At 44.0% G+C, this 20,452-nt stretch overlaps 1 protein-coding gene across 3 annotated transcripts in view; it reads left to right on the forward strand.

The window, feature by feature from the left end:
* Window positions 1–1,962: 1,962 nt before the first annotated feature.
* Window positions 1,963–20,452, forward strand: part of LOC142579752 (phosphatidylinositol 3,4,5-trisphosphate 3-phosphatase and dual-specificity protein phosphatase PTEN-like) — a 118,096-nt gene continuing 99,606 nt past the window's right edge. Inside the window, exons 1-5 of one of the 3 annotated variants that reach the window (XM_075690299.1) lie at window positions 1,963–2,043; window positions 2,652–2,760; window positions 7,180–7,290; window positions 14,871–14,955; window positions 17,926–17,970. In XM_075690299.1, the coding sequence (XP_075546414.1) occupies window positions 7,206–7,290; window positions 14,871–14,955; window positions 17,926–17,970 (215 nt within the window). In that variant the 5' untranslated portion in view covers window positions 1,963–2,043; window positions 2,652–2,760; window positions 7,180–7,205. Of the gene's footprint in view, window positions 2,044–2,651; window positions 2,761–3,494; window positions 3,608–7,179; window positions 7,291–14,870; window positions 14,956–17,925; window positions 17,971–20,452 lie in introns of those variants that run through there. The other 2 variants (XM_075690288.1, XM_075690307.1) reach the window with 2 other exon arrangements.

Raw genomic sequence — 20,452 nt, forward strand, 5'->3', positions numbered from 1 at the left:
CTGTTGTACGCATTTCCGCTGACCGCGCCGCGCGCGAACCGTTGTCTCGTTCGCGCAGCGCACGATGTTGCGCGCTGTGCGCAAGGAAACATGACTAGCGGTATAATTCTGTGCTATACGAATACTGAGTTAGAACAAGCGGATCGCAGAGCGTGATCAAGGGCTGGAACACGGTAGAAAATGGCATAGTTTCGGTACCTGCGCACGTGACCGCACGACCGTGGGAACAAGCAGACGAAGTGGAAGTACATCTCTCTTGCTTCGGTGCGAAGTAAAACAAAAACACGCAGACATTCCGTTTGTGTGTTTAATTACTTCTCTAAACTTCAATTCGTCAATTCAAGCAACAGATCGCACAGATAACAGATGTTGTCTAGAATAATTCTCGAAGTCACGTGTCACCACGAGCGACGTCGCACTGCGGACACGAGTACGTAGGCGCAGGGGCAGGATTACGTCACCGTCCGGCTTGGAGCGCGGCGTCCGCGAGTGAAGAGGGAAACGGCTTTCGGATTGAAAGTTCAGATCTTTCCGCGGCGCGTAGCGACGTAATACTTTGCAGACACGATTGTTATCGCGTAATGTATGCTCTGCGCTTGTCAGCTCAAAATGGCCAGACCTGGTGAGGGGTCCTTAGAGATGTCAGCCACGACGAACCGCTGGCGTGCTCACTGTGTCAGAATATATATATAGAAAGAGAGAGAGAGAAAGAGAACTGAAAATTGTGGTGTGGAGTTCACGCATTTCCACGCGCATTTTACATAGACTTTGGTGTGTGTGATTCGCGAGTGCCGACGATTTCGTTAGCCGTAAAAGCGACTACGAATAAGTAAAACACTTTAGCAAAGGTGCTTAGTGGGTGAGCTTGTTCACGGATGCTTAAAAGAACAAACCAGTCGACCCGACGATTAAATGCACATGCGGACGCACACATAATTCGGGCTATGCCTTGAGGTGAAATTAATTATCCTATTACAGTACTTAATTACATCGAAACTATTTTTTCCACCGATCGCAGAACTGCTTATTCACGTTCTAGACAGAAACAAAAGTAGATTTCTATCTTGGTTTTTGAATCGTGCTTTATCTAAGAATGAATAAATAGCGGCGCTTGATCACTGCGCTAAGAACCTAACCGTAATCCCCATGTGACAGCGTCGCCTCGACGGTTTATGAATGTACCGCCCTGACGTTTCCATGACTACAGTGTACCATGACGTTGTTGACGCACTGAACGCTGAATGGGGTCATAAAGACGCTCGCAGCGTCACTGTTGGTCACGTTCGAAACTATGCAGACTATGCATCGATTGGACAAAATATTTTTCTGAGTTGCTTCTGTTTGCTATTTGTATCACTCAAGTGTGTGACATTCAGTGAGCAAGGTGAGCAGAACACTTTTGAGACACCGAAACCGAAACTTAAATACACTGACACTTGTTTTAACCGTGAAAATGATTATGTTATTCTAAAAGCACCGTTGACTACATTTTGAAATTTTGAAGGCTTAAAGTATGCGCACGTTCCTGCTACAATGCTAATCAAATGCCCTTAACCTTTGCTGCAACATGTTTTTGCGACTTGCAACGTTCTCTCAATGTCATATGTGCTTTAACAGATGAGAGCTTCTTTCTGCTTTTTTCCGCGTACACTTGAATCATGTATTTCTGGTGGCGGAGCTACGCGAGCTTTGACGTTCTTGATTCAAATCAGGTTTTGATCAACGTTACAACTTGGGACAATTTTTCACCGTCTGTCCTCGCATGGCAACATAGGATCAATAACACAGCCTTACGTCAACTTTAGTGAAGCAACAATATTAGGGATTGGCAATAATTTCTTTAGAGCAGGAATTTTTTGTCTTGATGTTTACATATTTCTGTCGGTCTGCGTCAAGGCACTCTACGCTCAAGAACAAAAATGACAAGTTGATCCAAAGCCAAAGAAACAAAAATGGCGTCGGCAGCGACCTTGGCATTACCCTCGCCGTAAACCGTGATTCTCGTAGCAGCAAGCAGCAGGAGCAGCACAGAGCTGTAGCTTTGTAGGTATTCTATTCTGCGACTGTAGCATATGATCCCGGACGAGGTGATCCATGCATTTGCTCTCGATTTTGGTGGCAGGTATACGCAGAGACGGTACCGTGAGTGTTCCTCGGCGAAAAACATATTTGCGTCGTCGGGCTTTTGGTAGTACGGCCCGACCTGCCACACAAACCACGCGGTTTGCTAGGCCCCCCCTGCGAATGGGAAGACCCGAAAGCATTGTTCTGTGCTGATAGCCTAGCATCCAGTATTAGGCTTAACATCGGTTCAAGAAAAGAATTGTCTTCGTTTTCTTGCGGATCCGTCCCCCAGCGGTGCGAATGTGGCCAGTCCGCGTTGGGGAAACCGCCTCGGGTGCCGTATCGGCGTGCTACGCAATTGGGCGGCCGCCTTTCGCAAACGCTGAGGAGCAGCACCGCCACTGAGTTCCGCTCCGAGTCCTTCCCCACTGCCCCCACCCCACCACCACCTCCCGCGGAAGTGAGCGGTCGCGTCTTCGTCGGAGGCTCGTACGCGACTTCGTGCGGTGTGCGACTGGCGATGCCGTCCGCGCATCGTGGACACTGTGCGTGAACGAGCCCCGGGCCCGGTGGCACGTTTGTTCCAGGTTTCTCCTGCGCGCTAGCGTAAGATGATCACCCTTTGGAGCTGACACAACCGCCGAGCGACTCTGTTACCACAGCGCCGGGAGACCCTCGCCGGTTCCTTTCGTTGAGGTGAGTTCCTTCGTATTCTGCGTATGCGCGCGCTCATTCCTGTGCTTTTCGCCGTCCGCGCGTCGGGACGAGGCTTCGTTGCCCTATTCTTCACACTGTAATGAGAAAACATTGATGGGGGAAAAGTCGCCGTCGACATGTTATCATCTCGTGGTTCAGCTTCGCGCATGCCGCGACTCCGGGGCATTTCTATCGTGCGGGGCCCTGAACCTAGAGGTTTTTGTCGGAAACAGAGGAAGTGGTGCGAACAGACTCGCAAAGGTAGATATTTTTGCGAGTCGCTCTTCTTCCTTTCGTTTTAATTTTTCTTTTTCGTCTGTATCGACGAGAAGCGCAAACGGACATGCCGCGCCTCCATCGTCGTCCGTCGTGCGAGAACCGGCGTTGCTCAATCAGCTGTCGCCTGGTCACGGCCTTTTTGTTTCTTCTTGATCGTGGCTTATTTTACCGAGAAGACGAAGAGATTTTTTTTTTTTTACAATTTTTGCCTGTATAGCGCTGGATTACTGCTGCTGAGTAGCGGAGTAGCTTCATTGCTGCTGCGTCTGAAAGTGATTCGTCGTTTCGTTGTAACTGCACGTTCCTGTTTAATTCTTGGTTGAGCACTTGCTGTGGAGCTTGCGCATTCTTGAAAAAGAAAAGGAAGTGCCGCTTCGCGCGCTAAATGCGATTAAAATCGTAGCAATGAGCTCGTGACTCCTGCGCATACTGTCTGTGCGCATGTTTCTTTCTCAGTAGCAGTCATTGAGGTAGCGCGCGCGACATTTCACTTCGTTCCATGCAACTTCGTGCGCTCACGTTGCCAGTATGAGCTCCGGGAACATGTCTAAAGATTGTTTTGGCTGCTGTATGTGTTGATAAGTAACATATATTTCCATTTTCTTTTGCTGCAACAGACTGCTGTAGCGGAGCGGTTTCGTACGTTTCGAATACTTTACCGCTGCATGTGGGTGTTCTATGAAGTACATTCGTGTTCGAAACTAGCCTTGCTCGTGGTATTAAATTCGACGAAGTAGTTGGCGCAGGATGCGATTGTGAGATTTGCTATTGAACATGTTTTTAACACGTTGTGACTTTGAACAAAAAAGAAGAATGCGTACTTATTGGTTGTACGCAGATTGAATCTTTGCGCAAGCAGTCATAACTGTTTAAAAGGCGACTGGGTTTATTCAGAAAACGAACCACTTTTTCATATGTGTCATCTGTGAGGATAGGTTTTCTTAAAAGCTGTTTTGCCCGCAGCGGTAGCTCAGTGCCTGTGGCGTTCCGTGGCTGAGCGCGAGGTCGCTGGTTCGATCCCGACCACGGTCGCCGCATTCGGTCGCATTCCAGTGGGGATGGAATAGAAAGTACGCTTCTGCACTGTGCTTGGTGTGCACGTTTAAGAATCCCAGGCTGCCAAAATTATTCCCCCAGTAAGGTTTGCCTCATTATCAAATCGTGGTTCTGGCAGATAAAACTCCAGAATTTAGTCATTTCTTTCATGCGGTTTTGTAAGTTATGTTTTCTTTCGCTGCTGCAATTCTGTTCGCGAAAAGTGTGCGCACCTACTTGGAGAGCTAGTTCTTTTCTTGTGTAGTGTTTATTACAATTAACATTAATTTTTTCATTCTTCCACACCATGTGTAGTTCAGTATTTGAGTTCAGTATTATGTTTCTTCATGACTCCTGGCCTTGTCTTTGTTGCTTAAATTGCGTTGCATTTCTTGTTCAGGCACGCAAATGTGCAGTGTATTTTTTATGCTTTTATTGGGTCTTGTTGACATACCTGATAGCACATGTGTATTAAACTTGTTGTTCTGATGCAGCAGCTATTGTAATTAACAGTGACAGCTTCCACCATTTGTAGGTATCATTGTTTTGAATAATGTGCCAAAAAAAGCTTCCTCAAATTTTTGAAATGTAAACGTCGTTGGGATTGATCCCCAGGTTTCTTTGTATGTTGGGCTGGTTTAATTTTCGCCGATAAAGTAGTGGCTGTGAGCACAATTCGGTTCTGCATAATGAAACCATAAATGGTAACATTAAACGTGTGCATTTAGTGTCTGCTTATATGCATCTCTAAAGCACACAGACTGCTTAACAGAATAGTGCACGAGATTCAACAGCTTCTCAATTTTCCTAAATTTCTTATATTTGTGCTCACATTCAAGGGCCACATGGTTGGTGCCCATTTTTAGCTAATCCTCCGAAATGGGTATTTAAATGTATTTACATATATCAGGGTTTGTACACCTCCTTGAATTCCTTGAGCACCCTTGAATTTGAGAATTTCTTGAGGACCCTTAAAACTACTTGAAGATACGTCTGCTCCTTGTCTCTCTTCAAAACTAGGGGTGAAGGTGACTTTTCAACATTGAAAGTAACAAGCCTTGCATTGGGAGTATGCCATGGACACTGGGCCTCTTGTCGTCCTGGACTGTCCGGGACTGCCTCAGATGCTGTCTGCGCAATGCTCATAGACCTCCTCAGGCAGCCTGGGATGGCAAATCGAAGAGCCCCATTGTGGCTATGGTGTTGGGCTGCTGAGCACGAGGTCGCGGGATCAAATCCCGGCCACGGCGGCAACATTTCGATGGGGGCGAAATGCAAAAACACCCGTGTGCTTAGATTTAGGTGCACTTTAAAGAAACCCAGGTGGTCGAAATTTCCCGAGTCCTCCACTACGGCGTGCCTCATAATCAGAAAGTGGTTTTGGCACGTAGAACCCCATAATTTAATTTTTTAAGAGCCCCATTGTCTATTGGGAAACAATCCTTGATGTTTTCAAAGTGCCGCTAAGTGATGCAATGTGGTGTGTCCACAGCTACCAATGACAGACTTGTTTAAATTACCGTTGCCATTGTGAAGCTAGACCAAGACAGGTGAAGTGGCCGAGCCGTACCACTATCTGTTGTTTGCTAGTTTGTTCATAGCACAACCATCATGGCTTTATTTTCAAGCCCTAGGCTGTAGCAATGCCTTGTGAAAAGAAAGTTTCAGCCATTTGGCTTTAATGCTATGAGTATCATTGGCTGAAGTCAGACACCACAATCATGACAGAGGGCGACTGAAATCATTACATTAGGTCAACTTTGGAAAGCCAAATGAAGAGCTGGAACCATGTGTGCAACAGTTGCTATGCTGCAAGAAATTTCAGCTAAGAAGGAAATTTCAATATTTTCCAATGTATATGTATGCATAAGGTTTGTTTCCCCTCCTTGAATTTTGGCCTTTGGCATCCTTAAACTGCCCCTGAATTTTGAGTTGAACGTCTGAATGAACTCTGGTACATGTCATACTTCTCTGTGCATACACATCCATCACTATTCTTTCATTGACAAACATCATACATTGCATTTATTATTGACATAAATGTTTTGACATCTTGCATTGTGCATCCCCTTGATTTGGTGTTCGCATTTCGGTGCAGCTTGTGGACGCTGTACTACATAGACATTGCATGAGATTAATGTTGTGACCTGCACAGAACAACGGCGTAACATTTGTTTGTTGTGGAGTATAGCAAGTCAGTCATAATGCTATCACTAATACTGTTGCTGTTACCTTGTTCCTGTCGTTGCACACAATCGCTTGCCGCAAGCATGTTATTCCATCTGGTAATGCTTTGTAGAACCCCAAAGCCTATTCTAGCCACTGTAACCATGGTGCCCCAAATGCTGAATAGGTAGCTAGCTGCAAAATCTTTCACATAAGATCAATTCCAACAATGCATGCGACCTGCACATTTTTTTGAAATTAAGTATTGAAAAGTACTTCGCCAGCTTGATTCGTCTTATGAATTGGATGTTGCTTGTGCTTGTAACTTTATGCCAGTAAGCTATTGTGCACAAGCGCTGTTTTAATGGCTTTAGTAATGGCATCATATAGCCATCGTTGAGTTCGACATATTACTGTCTTATTATTTTTTTTTTTTACTCAACACTTGAGCTTATTAATGCAGATGCAAGTTCAAGTTACTGAATTAATGGTTGATGCATATTTGTGTGATGACACATACTGGTTGCAAGTCACAGCAGCTTGTGACAGACTACACTGCTAAATCTGTGATGTTGGGTTCTCAGTTTTTGATTGTGGGATTTCATAGATGTGTGGGAATTCAATTGACTTATGCATGTAGATCATGGCCTACATGTCGGATTCTTGCTGGTCACCCGCATGGGTTAATCAAGTAATAAAATTTAGTAGTGTAACTGCGTTATGGCTGGGCGATTACTCTGCCAAATTTTCTAAGGTTTAAGCGAATGGGCTTCCTGGGACTGGCTCTGTCAATTTAGGGAGCATCTAATGAGTGTGTGCTTTCTAGACACATCTCAAGTCGGTGGGGCTTGGGATTGCTCTTGTGTAGATTGAGGGTCATTCTGGTGAGCACCATAAAAAGAAAGTTCCTTATGCAGTATTGTGGTACTTGCTGTGCAGGGTGGCTCTCCCCATGTTGGTCTAGGATGACCATGACCGCGCGCATCAAACAGGTTGTGAGCAAGAACAAGAAGCGATACCAGGATGAGGACTTCGACTTGGACTTGTCATGTATCCTTTGCTGCCTTCTCTTTGTTTTCTATCCCTGAATTGTATCCACTTCCATAATATGGTGCCTTTCATTCACATTTACTGTGAATAAGACCATTAAGCCCATTACAGTCCTGTCACTTGGTCATAAATTGTCTACTGTATCATATTTATGTGCAAAGAAAGATAGATGGTGCTTGTATTCACAACATATCTAGCAAGATTTGAGACTTAATTAGCTGTAAATGATCTAATAAGAATACTTGGCTTAAAAAAAGAAAACATAATGAACAATTCTTGCAGTGATGTCCCTTCCATGCAAGTTTTGTTAGGAAGCATCAAGCCCAAATCCCATGAGCACGATTTTGTGCGCAACAAGTGACGAAACGGGCCATCGCGCAAACAGATTGATCGTTCTTGTCGCTTGATTGCTTGTTTATCGAAATCTAAAATTCGTCGCTTGGGACTGGGATTGCTATCGGCAACTAGCCAATAGCACGAAGCCAGAACTCGGATGTCATCAGTCAAGTACTACAGATTGTTGCTTGGGATGAGCTAACGACTAAATTTGTTATGTGCAAGGATAAGAACCTACTGGAAGACCTTTAGGAATATTTTATGCTGCCCTTTACAGTAAAGCACATCAACTTAAATTAATAAAGCACGTGTTGCATCAGTTCTGGCGCATATTTGCTGCCTTTGTACCGGCAGCACCGGGGAGATGTCGCTCAGTCATCGCTCGTGTTGTGGTGCTCGACTTGCAGGCAACGAGCAAATGCGACAGCTGTCTCATCGCTTGTCGCTGTCGTATGCAAGATCGCTTGCATGGAGTTTATACTTCATACGTTTCTGCTTAAAATAAGGAACCATTATGCAATCTATATGCTAACACCATCCTCTCCTGGGTTGGGTAGCTGGATTTATTTTTATTTATGTACTTGAACAACTGCTGCATGTGTGTGCATATGTGCACACACATTTCTTGCTGTCAATTTCGCTTTAGCACTGTAGCCTTGTCTAGTTTACTAGGTTGAAGCATCACTAGTGCAACAGAGTAGTTACTGCAATTATTACATTTATCCAGATTTGTGTACAGTTATTATAGTGTGGAAAAGGGTGATACTTCGTTATAGATGAATATATGAGCTTTACTGTAAGTATAGCAATATTGGCGGCGAGGAGTTACGGAGTCGCCATCTATCGGAAGCGCCTCGCTGGCGTATTATGAGGGATCACGTGACGCGCTCCTCATAGGTTTTGCTGTCAGCGCTCACTGCAAACACCACGCGCGAGCTCTCCCGGACATTTCTGTGAGTACTTTCGAAACTAGAGAAGTTTCATACTTTCTAAACAATAATCTTGGGCAAACTGAAAGCACAGAATCGTTTATAGACGCTATCTCTTTACCGTATACGTACAGTGAACGCCACTGCGCGCGGTCGCCGCGATGGGGTCTCCCGAACCGGCTTCTTGCGTGAAAGGTAGGTAAACGCTGAGAGCAAACTATCTGAAATATGTTTTTATAGTGTTTGTATCACTAAATGGATCGTAATAGAATGAAGCTTCAATGCAGCGATCGCGCAGATTCGCAGCGACCGACTGCGCGTCTGCATGCTTGTCCGCGCACTGTTTCGCTTTCTCCGCGCGCACGTTCTCGCACCGCGCCATGAACTTTAGGCCGCAGAATATGAGCATTTGACAGTATACAAGCAACCATTGTTGCGTGGGCGCTATCAGAGCTGTTCAAAAATAATTTCATTGTAGAGACTTCGACGCCTACGGGGACTGTGATGTGCTGTCGCGACGATTCAATCTTTTATTTCTTCTAAATTCTTTGACCTTTCAATACTATTTCTCGAGTTGCGTCGCACTGTATGTTTATCGGTGATCTCAGCGTGCAATTCCCCGCTGCTCTTTTTTTGTAATCCAGTGTATTAATTCATAACACAAACATGACCATATGCCATGCTTTTTTTAAATGTGCTTCTTACCGCTGCCTTTCCACTCCACTGAACTTGCCAGTTTCTATAGCATCGACAAGTTCATAGACCAAACCGTCATGACATTAGTCGGGCAGCGGACTCGGGCGAGAGTCTCAGTGCACATTTTCAGAACATCGCAGACCGGGCGCCGTAGCAGAAATCTTCCTCGCGTCTGTGCTTGCTGCATACCCGAGTTGTAGCCGATGACTGTTTGCCGGTTTTATGTTTCGCGAGCCAAGCTTCACACAGCTTATTGTCCTGCGGCTACGTGTGAATAAGGCTGACACCGTGCTCCGTTGCGTGCGTCCGGCATTGTGGCACCGAGCAGTAGCCTACCATGTTGTGCGCCTTCAAAGGCAGCCACTACCTATTGTAGTGCTTTCAAGCGTTGTAAAGGAGACACTCGAAGCGGGAAAATCTCGCCACTAAATGAGGACCGCAGTGTACGAGGGAATTTAAACTCTCGTTTTCAGCTCGCTTCGGCGCTCCCGAAGCAGCCGACGCGGCCGCTATGTCCACGTGATCCCTCCTAGCACGTCACGCCGACGGTGGCGCCAGCTTTTCCAGTGGTGGAGCTCGAGGCCAATATGATAGAAGGCTGTTACTTGTGGGGTATAAGTTATGATTTATTAAATTGTAGGGTTGATTTTTGCTTGTAATGCAGCATCTACTGTAGTTCATTGCTGGGGAAATGTATGTATGCCGATGTCACTGCACGTACTTATATGCACGTACCTCAGAAAGAAGTGTGTGCAGTGTTTGTTGACAGTAGTCGCACGAATGCATGCAATGATTGGCTTCGGTATGAGCAATGTCTTCTACAAAGAAGAGAACCATAAAGGCAGAGAACTGCAATGCATACCTTAAGTTATAACACAGTACTTGGGGATGTTATCTGAAAACCATAGGAGCTTCTAGCTTGCTCACATAAAGTGGACACTCATCAAGAATCTGACCAATGCCGGCATTTACAGTTGCTGCTTTATCTCAAGTGAGCAGCATTTATAAGCGAATCCTCCAAAAATAGCAAATGAACTTTCCAAAATTAATTAGCACTTTGATTAGCTTTCTGCTGGAGCAGTTATGTTAAGTGTCACCTTAATGTGAACTTTGCTAGATTTCTTTGCCAAAATAGGTAAATATTTCTTGAGACTTTGTCTTTGTTGCTTTCACTGATGCTCAGTAATATTGTGCTGTTTGTGGTGGCTAGTTGTAGAATCAATTTCATATCAGTAAACAACATTGGATAAATATTCAATATTGGATATACATTCAGGGAGCGGGAGTAGTGTGGGAAAGATGTTACTGTAAGAAAACACTAGAGACGAAGTCACATGGGTAAACGCCTTGCTAAAAATAGCCTTCTAGTGGTCTGTTTCTATTAAAACAGCCTTTTTTTAGTGCTTGTGAGCCCACCTTGCTAACATGGCGAGATGCTTCAGTGGTAGCTGCATCACCATTATGCTCTTCACATGAACACTAGTGAAGTAAACATCACGCCTCTCCAGACTTCTTGCTTTCACTCCTGTAGGGGTGCTTAGTTTGTAGCTAAAAGTGAGTAGTTAACACTACTGGTGTTTATGGTGTCAGGCAGCGAGTCTTGCAAGTCCCTGCGTACAGCCCTTACATTGTGATGCTATCACGTCTTCGTACACAATATGCACAGGCCCACCAAATTCAAGGGGCGAAGTTCATACCTTCTGGCATTTGATAGCCACATTTTATTCGAGTCTTGTCATTCGCACTGAAGTGGTCTGCCATGCTAGCAATAACTTTTCCCAGTTCCGTAAAAGAGTATGGACGTGCTATTTCTGACTTGTAATTTCTTTTTTTGTTCTAAATGAAGGTCCCAACCCTCTAAACCACAGAAAGCATACTGGCAAAAGTCTCTGACCATCTTAAGTAATCCATTAAAATACTTATTTGTTCCTATGAACCAGTTTTGGTATCGATACCCAGGACGTGGATCTATTGTGATGTCATGACATGTTCGCTCACTCAGTTCTGCGATTGCTTCAGCAGCTAACCATGAGCACATCCAAAAGAAAGGCACGCTACTATAGCTGTGTTGCTACACAATGTCAGCAAATTTTTGAGGTGTGTGTGTCATGACGTTGCACTAATATAGATAATGCGAGGCATGGAATTTTAATGCCAAATAAATGGACGTGCTTCTGAACCTTCATACTTGTAAAGTGTCATCCTTTTATATGCAAGAAACATGTGGTAGAGTTTCTGCAACTTTGAACATTTGTGTCACTAGTCTTTTAAGATGCAGGTGAGAAAGACTAGTAGATGATACAACACAATGTGAAAACTATATACAGTTGCTTCACTGCATGTGTTGGTAAAAAAGGAAGAATTTACAATGCAATATTATGGGTCTGCAATCATAAGGTTTGTTTCAAGTTTGTGTGCAAAATTTTCTTGCATGGAAATAATACTGTTAGTATGAAGGGAAGTGTAGAATGCTTGTGAGTGCTAGTGCAGTTCAACTCCTGCAAGATTTTGCAAGATTTTGAACGCATCCTGCATGGATGTTTACACAACCTGTACTGTACTCACAGCTTTGGCATTCACTTTACTCACTGGAGTACAGCCTTAATTTAGAGCAGCGTGCTAGTTAAAAAGTAAACAGCATTCTGCATCCATATCTGTTGTGTTTTCTGGTGGCACCTTTTTGTCAGCGTAAAACACTACAAAGCAGTGACTAGTGAGTGTCTTCTGGCCTGCTCATCGTGTCATTTTGAGCGCACCTTGGTGTGAGAGGCACATTGGAGCCAGGCGTGTAGGTGCTCTTCAAGGTGCTGATCCATATCGTCTTATCTAGCTATCAGAATGGGCCATTTGGCACAGAGGCTGATAACGTCACTGTATAGATGTACGGGTTCCTTTGTTGTATTGGGAAGCTGACATTCTATTTTTTTGCGGGGCATTGTTGACTTTTCCGTGTGCTGTGGTTTGGTGCCTTCTACATTGAAGTATTCTTTGTGCCATTGTATGTTACATTATTGTATGGGCTTTGTGGATTACGGTTTTTCTGCCTTTTGACCATGTCCTGCACAACTATTGCAGACATGCTGTAGTTTATTCTAATCAAAAGTTTTGACAAAGTTGTGCTCAGGTGGTACTAGGCTCTAATTTTTGCACTGTACAAATATGTGCACTATCTACCACATACAATACCTTTTGTGTGTGGGGGGGGGGGGTAGACACAATTGTGTGTGCGTGTGTGTGCGTGCGTGCGCGCGTGTGTGTGTGTGTGTGCGTGCGTGCGTGCGTGTGCGTGTGTGTGTGTGTGTGTGTGTGTGTGTGTGTGTGTGTGTGTGTGTGTTCACTTTTGGATATGGAGTGAAGATATATCTGGTGTCTGCATCAGATTTGTGGCTACTTCATGCATTACTGCAACTGTTGCTTCACCATGTAGAGCAGGGTTTTGAACATGTATTTTATGTTACCCTTCTACTAATTGTAAAAGGGCGTCACATATGTGACCTGTGTTGCCCTTTTGTGTATCGCACCGTTTTTTTCCCAAGTTGTCGAAGTCTTAGGCTATGGTGCCACTTGCCCCAAAACATGCTTCTGTGCTGCTCGTGGCGAGCAATGTACACATATATGGTGTGATGCCTCGGGTGAGTTTGAGACCTCTAATGTACAAGGCGTTCTGTACCTTCAGAGTGCATTGCTTGCCCTCTTACGGTACAGAGGTTGAGGAGGGCATTTCTTACTCTTCATAGCTTTGACATGCCATCAGTACTACAGTAGGCGCAATACATGGTGCACTGTAGAAGTTGCAATGAAAAGAGTGGCCTTTAAGCTTCTGACACACACGGCTCGCATTGCACAATACCAACACAATAATATTTCATATTTGATACTCATTGATGGTAGTGCTACATGAATTATTGACAATTTTAATGATTAAAAATGATTCAGGGTAGAGCATATTGCATGGCTCAGCGAGTATGGGCTAAAATTTTTGTTATAACGAAATTGTTGATAAAACATGAATTGTGCTGATTAAGGTTTATGATTAGTAATATTTATTTATTTATTTATTTATTTATTTATTTATTTAATGTGCTGCAAGTACAAAATTTAGTATGCCAGCTGCATGCTGCCTCAAACTTGAAGTTCACAGCCAATCCTGTTCTTTTTGGTGGCAGTCTGTGAGAAGGCTGGACTAGGCAGTGGATAGAGTTAATCTTTGTGCTGTGGTATCCTAACAAATGAAATATTAACTAGCCTCATGGTAGCTTGTTATGGAATGAACAAGTGTTCCCCCCAATAAAGGAAAGGGTTTGGGCTTTGGACTGGCCTTTAAGTTTTAGAAGATATACTTGTGAACGTGAGGTCTGGTTGTGCACTTGATATATATGCCCTTGTAAAATTAACAGTGCAACCTGTTGCAGTTTTACTATTAGGCTGAGCTGATTGTTTCAAGGCAACATCACATCACGAACTAAATGCCTGCCCTTGGGGGCAGCATTTTCGTATAGTGAAATGCAGAAATGCCTTTGTCCTAAATGAGTAGTGACGCAAAATCTTTCTTCCTTGAATAGCTGTCAACTCGATAATTATGGTATGAAGCCTCAATTCCTCAAAAAATAGTTACTTACATTTTATATTGTATTGTGACCAACTGAAAATGTGTCAAATACACCCCTGCCATGGGCATGAAGCAGAACTCCTAGTTATTACACCTTGGACATTAGAGGTGATGGTCAGGGAGTACTGCAAATCACTGGTGCATAGTAGTAGTTAGTTGCAAGCTACACCATAACCATGTCACTGGAAGCTGGGCATGTGGCACTACATTGGGCATTCCTTCCTCCTCTGCTCTGTGCTTCTTTCTCCCCATTTGAGATAAGCCTGATCCTCTGCCATTGTTTCTCTAAGAGCACTGAGAACCACCCTCACCTGTTTTCTCTCACCTTGCCAATTGCCTATTAAGCTCAGATTTCAGCACTGTGCTCATGGTGTGGCATGAAACTGCGGTAATTAGCTGACCTATACATTAGTGATTTGCAATACCACTTGACTTCTACCTCCTACTTCAGTGCTATGACAAGGAGTCAAACTTCAAGCCCAAAGCAGTGCTGCACTTGGTGGCTTTTTGTATTAGTAACATTGAAATATGATTGTTATGTGTTTGAGGAATTGAGTGAGGTCATTAGTCACCTAAGCAAAATTCAGAGGAACAAGTAGTTGAAATTATTCTGAGCTGTCCACTGTGATGTCATCTTGGCCTTGATACAGCTTTTGAAATGTATGGTTCCATAAGGAAGTACAATGACAAGTTGTTCTGGAAAAAAAAAAAAAAACTTGTTGGAAAAGTGATAAATGCAGGGGTAGAAAGATTTGCATTACATGAAAAAAATTTTCAGAAATAAAATATTTGTATAGTGACTCTTGAGTGCACAGATAGCTGGATGCAATATTCAGTCCCTTCATTAGAGTTGGCAGCTTGAATTTCTTGCATATAGTTCTCAAGTCTTCTTGGGCCTGGGTTCATTAGTAAGGCTTTCTATTTGGCAGTTGAATTACTGGTACAAAATGCATTTTACATCTGGCAGCGTGAAGGTCTGTGTCTTTATACCTTGACATGCATTGCATCAGACATTAGCGACAATATCATTGCCATGGGCTTCCCGGCTGAGAAACTGGAAGGAGTCTTCCGCAACCACATGGATGATGTGCAGAAGTAAGTGGCACATGCCGGCTTTAACTTCTTATTTTCTAACCTGGTCTCTTTGTTTGGTAGTGCTTATGCCGAGAAAAGGGGCACTCTGGAACAGCGTACGAGCTTTCATATACACAAGAAAATGTTGGTTTATTTCTTGATTTGTTATCCGTTATAGTGCGTTTTGTGAAACAGCACTAGAAGGAGGCTTTTATTAGTGTGTGACAAACTTCTGAAAGAGCCCAGCACTGATGAAGGATAAGTTATGTCAAGCATGTACAGGTGTGTCTTTTGAAATTTTGGAAGCATTGGATATGAACTGACAGCTGTAATGTCTGTAAATTTAGCTTAGTTTGTTTAACCTGCTTCTGAATGGCTAGGCTACTGAGAAAATAGTTACCTACAAAATTATTAAAGGGAAATGTGGACTTAGTGTATATGGGAGCTGCAAGTATAGTGTTTCAGCCAGCATGGGAATGATGGGTAGTAGCATATGAAATTGGCTGAACTTTGTCCTTCTGGCTTTCGCTGATTTTGTGGTTTTGCAAATTGACAATTTCCAACAAAGTATTGGGCTATGCATGCAACAATTCGCAGTGAATAATTGTGTGTGCGGAGACGTGTTCACATGTTTAGAAAAAGATTGCTTGAAAAATTAGAAAAGTGAAGTCTTACAATTAATGCAGCAGGAATGTTCGAAGGCCACAAGCACGAATATTAGACAAATACATGTGCTAGCCATCGTTCCCATGGTGGCTGAACGATGGCAGCGCCAGAGCTTCTTTAGTGATTTCCGGTAAGCGCGAAAGCATGAGATGAAATCTCGACCTTGGCCGCCACATTTTCGATGGGGACGAAATGCAGAAGCGCCTGCGTACCGTGTATTGGGTGCACATTTGAACCCCAGGTGCTGAAAAATTAATCTGGCAGAGTCTACCACTATAACCCACGTAAAACCCCAGAATTTCATTTAAATTTTAATTTAGTAATTTCTGTAGGAAATAATGATAAAGAGGAATATGCTCTAAATGGAATGGAAAATGCATAAACGAATGAAAACTGGAGTCACTTCGTTTTGAACTATTTCGAGCATGGTGCTCTTGCTTTTCTTGCCAATTTGTCTGACGGGCATGACACTTATTGAGCAGTGGAACAGGTGTGTTAATGAGCATAATATTCATTTCTCTGGATTTGCGTTCACTCTTTCAAAAGAATTTGGTAATACGAAGTGCCTTTTTAAATCTTGTTATATTATCTGGAATTATTATGAATTGAAAGTTACTGTTAGAATTTCAAGGCGCCCTGCAACACTTTTTCTTAAAAACTGGGAAACACTGGAGTAAGTGTGATGCCTCTCAATGAATCTGTTCCCACAGAAATGTTTGAAAAGGGCCTCATTATAAGAGAGATATAGAAAGCGCATTGCTTACTTTTCTCATCCCACCTCAACACATCTTTCAGCTGGGGCGGCGCTGATAGCAATGCTTTGTCTATGGCTTTTTTACTTTTTCTTCTTTCCGTGGTGCATTCATGGTAACGCTTCAAGTTTGGTATCTGACACAGATGCCGGAGGGCAACAAAGGAGGGTTGACAGAATGGGCGAGATGCAAAAACAGCTGTGGCTTGTCTGTTTGCTAGATGAGTGGAGTGATATATTATCTGAAACTATTATGAATTAAGTGGCCGAATGGCCCTAAGGCCGGTGTTGATGGGATCATTCTCGCCCAAAGCGATGCAGTCTATGGGCTGTCGCACAGGTCTATGACATCATAGGCGGGGCATAATATGTCCACGGCTGGTTTTGGATCCCACAATTCTAATTGGTTTGAAGCAGCCATATGCTAAACTTGCTGTATCCTTTGCTTCTGCTACTATTCGTTCGTTCCAAGAAAAAAGAAATTGGAAGGAAAGCTAATGCTAAGTACAACAACACTTCCTCATCTTTGCATGCCTCGCAGCTGCCTGAATTGAATGAGGATCTTGTTACTGCCAGAGCATGTAAGCATATCTATCAGACTGAAGTTTTATCAAGATATTTCTTAAAGTTGCACCTTTGCTACTTTGCTTTCTTGACGTTTTTGGGAACATCTGCAGTGGCATAGTGGCAATGGCATTGCGCTACCAAGCCTGAGCATGCGGAATGGAATCCCCGCGGTGGCCGCCGCATTTCGTTGGGTTGAAATGCAAAAACACTTGTGTGCTGTGCATTGGGTGCACGTTAAGGATGATTGCCCCTCTAAAGTTTGTGCCGCAGAATTCAGACGCTGTGAAGTGCTGAAAAAACAGATTGGCCAGCTGGTTCGGGAGATAATTGAAGCAGTTGAGGTTGCCACACTTCGTAACCAATGTGTTAGTACGCCGTCCTTGTTAGTAGCAAAAAGAGAACTGGAGCTTTTGCACGTACAGTCATTATCTTGAGTGCAAAAGAGTGCGTGTTTCACATGATGTGCAATGACGTGTCTGTGACACGTGGGCAAATGTATAAGAAGCTGTGTTTCTTTCAAACAAACATTGTTGAAAGTCAGCACTTGTGGTGTCGTCTTCTCGTCTCATGTCCTGTCTATGTTTTGCACTGTTAGCACCAGGATGGAAAACCAACAAGCCCAAGCTGGTATTCTAACGTCAAGGAACCCCAGCTGATCAAAATGAATCTAGAGTCCCTCACTACGGTGTGCCTCATAATCAAATCTTGGTTTGTCACGTAAAACCCCACAATTGGATTTTTAAATTTCATGAAATTGTTTGGGTGGGGAAACATTTTTTTATTCAATGTCTATAAAAAGAAATGGGTTTGCAAAAATTAGAAAATGATTTAAGCAGCTGTGCATCTTGTGTAACATTTTCGTTATGCTGTACATGCACACTTACAAATAAGCTGCACACTCGCAGAGGTTCAGGCAAAATGCTTCTGTATGGTTGCTGAGGTGCTTATACTTAAGGTGCTGCATTTTGCATCCTTTGTCTCACCTCATTTCTTGCTCCATTCCACAGGTTTCTTGAAAAGAAGCACAAAGGCCACTACAAGATATACAACCTGTGAGTGTTAAGAATTTTCTCTAGTGCTGAAAAGTGAAGGATACTTTGGTTGTTTCCTTTGGCAGGCCACTTTTTCATGCTGGAAATGGGGGCATGGGTTCAAGGGGTGTGTCATGTCATAGCAGGGGTATGAATCCGGCTGTTTTAGGACATGGCACATGGATGCCCTTGAGAGTCTTCATGCTCACAATATTATGTTAGATTGAACTTTTAATTGAAATTGATGTAGGGCCCATAAAGGGTTTTTAATGTAATAAAATGAAATGAACTGGCAGCAGGTTGGCTGCTTCATGGGCATCTTTAGTGGCCATAGAGTCAGAGTTGGCATACTTAGTTGTGGTATGAAGGGGGAATGCTAGAGGAAGTCCTGAAGAGAGGCCTTCACATTTGGGGATTCAGGTATGGTTCCAATTATGCACAACATACAGATATTTGTAGGTAGGAATATACCTTCAGCAGGGTTCTTTCTAGGAAATTTTGAGGGATTGACATCTGGTGACTGGCAGGGGGATTACACTTTGAAATTCAAAATTTTCACCTGTTCACCGGGGAGTGGTGGACGGCGCCTAATCTTGAGTTACCAGCAAGAATGAAAAGATTAAGTTGTCTGATCGAGCAAGCACAGTTGTCAAAAACAGTGTATTGATCAGCTCAAGTGTTGTTGGCACTGCAGAAAAAAACATTGCATTTCATTAAAGGGAGTGTGCCTCAGCTAAAAAGCAAGATCTCCTTTGTTAGAACCTAAACACGTTATAAACAGTTTTTCTTTTTCCACCTGTGCAGAGCAAATTCTACAGGCTGATTAATTTGGGGAACTGGAAACCAAAATTTGTGCCTGTGTCCTGCTTTGCATTGGCACAAATTGTTGGTCGTTACAGCAGTTGCTGGGTTTCTCTATGCGGCAATGGTGTAGTTTCAAACTGGAAGGAGCTTGGAAAAAAACCTATAAAAGGCCTTTCATTGCCTCTTGAAAGTGCCTGTATGAAGTTGTATATACACCAACAAGGGGAAATGCCTCTCAAGCTTGCGTATTTGGCATAACTGGGACTGTTAGAAGTCAGTGCTTGCAAGTGTGATGGAGCAGCTTAATTTAGCTTTCTTTCACAGGCCTTGTCGGGATATAGTTCCCCATACAACAAAGAATTCAACAGAGCAGCTATTGCTGGGAATAAGAAAAAAAAAAAAACAGTTCCTGCCACGATCGAACCTGGGCCTGCTGCGTGCGAGTCAGCTACTCCACCACTGAACCACACCAGCGCTTGCTAGCATGCAGTAGAAAAATGCCCCATAAATGCGTGCTAGCATGCGAGGAGACACACGATGCGTTATGTGCTCAGTGTAGCGTTGATATGTGCACATTTTGCATTGCAGTTGCATATTGTTACACCAGGTAGAACGCCATGTAGCAGATGCACAGGTAGTGCTACAAAGCTGTTAAAGGGAAGCTGAAGAGTCTGTAGAATTCAATAAGACGCTCATATACGGATGCGGGAACCTTATAAACCATGTAGGTAAAATTTGGGTTTTTTTTTTTTCAATTAGGAGCGACGTAATCGTCGGTTAAAATTGCGCTGTAGCTCCGCCCCCCGTCGAATGCTGCGCGCTGCTGCTGACGCTGACGATGCGAGCGGAGACCGGAAACCGCGGTGTTGTGACGTCAACTCTAGTGTTTTGTTCCTTCGCAGCCTGCACGACCGTGCCTGACCGTGCTTGTTTCTGCGTGCGTGCCATCGTAATCTGCTTCGATCGACCCTGCATTCCTTTGTTGGTGCGTCTGCGTGTATGTAGAGGGGTAGTATACGGCCAGCCCTGCAATTCGGCTTGCGCAGTTGCTGTATATGGCCACAGAATGAGAGAGGACTACTTGCCACTAGCAGGCTTTCTAAACGCAGCGCGAGAAGATCGGAGCAACGAAAACAAAGACGGCACGAGTGCGGACTGACTGATGATAACTGGTGTTGGAAGGCCTTATGAATACACGAACTCGCCCAAACCTGGATTTTGATTTACTGCGAGCTCCTTCGTGTTAGCACGCTGAACAGAAGGTGCATGTTTATCTCCCGCCCTTGACGCAGGTTTCGTCGCAAAGCGCCGCGAATTTTCTATTTGCACGTGTGTTGTAAAACAGCCTGCATGCAGCTACCATAGCGCAGTGCAAATGTAGAGTTTGCATGTGCTGGAAAGCCGGCGCATGCCAGGACGCTACGCTCCGCCCTTCTCTCGCGCACAGCGAGAAACCGACCATCTCACGTAGCCGACGGAATTCGCCGCCTTTACGACTTCGGTTACGAGTAGTGTGCGGATGGCGCACAGATGAAGGTCACTACACGTACTGCATGAACCGGGAAGCTTTTCACGCGTTTAAACCGCCTTTGTAGATTGCCGACAGCTTTGGACAGCGCACAAATTCCGACAATCGCATCCCCGCTTACGTTCCACGAGGAGGTATGCAGGAACACAACACTACAGTTGTTTGACCGGA

Source organism: Dermacentor variabilis, chromosome 1, assembly GCF_050947875.1.
Source record: "Dermacentor variabilis isolate Ectoservices chromosome 1, ASM5094787v1, whole genome shotgun sequence".
Taxonomy (NCBI): domain Eukaryota; kingdom Metazoa; phylum Arthropoda; class Arachnida; order Ixodida; family Ixodidae; genus Dermacentor; species Dermacentor variabilis.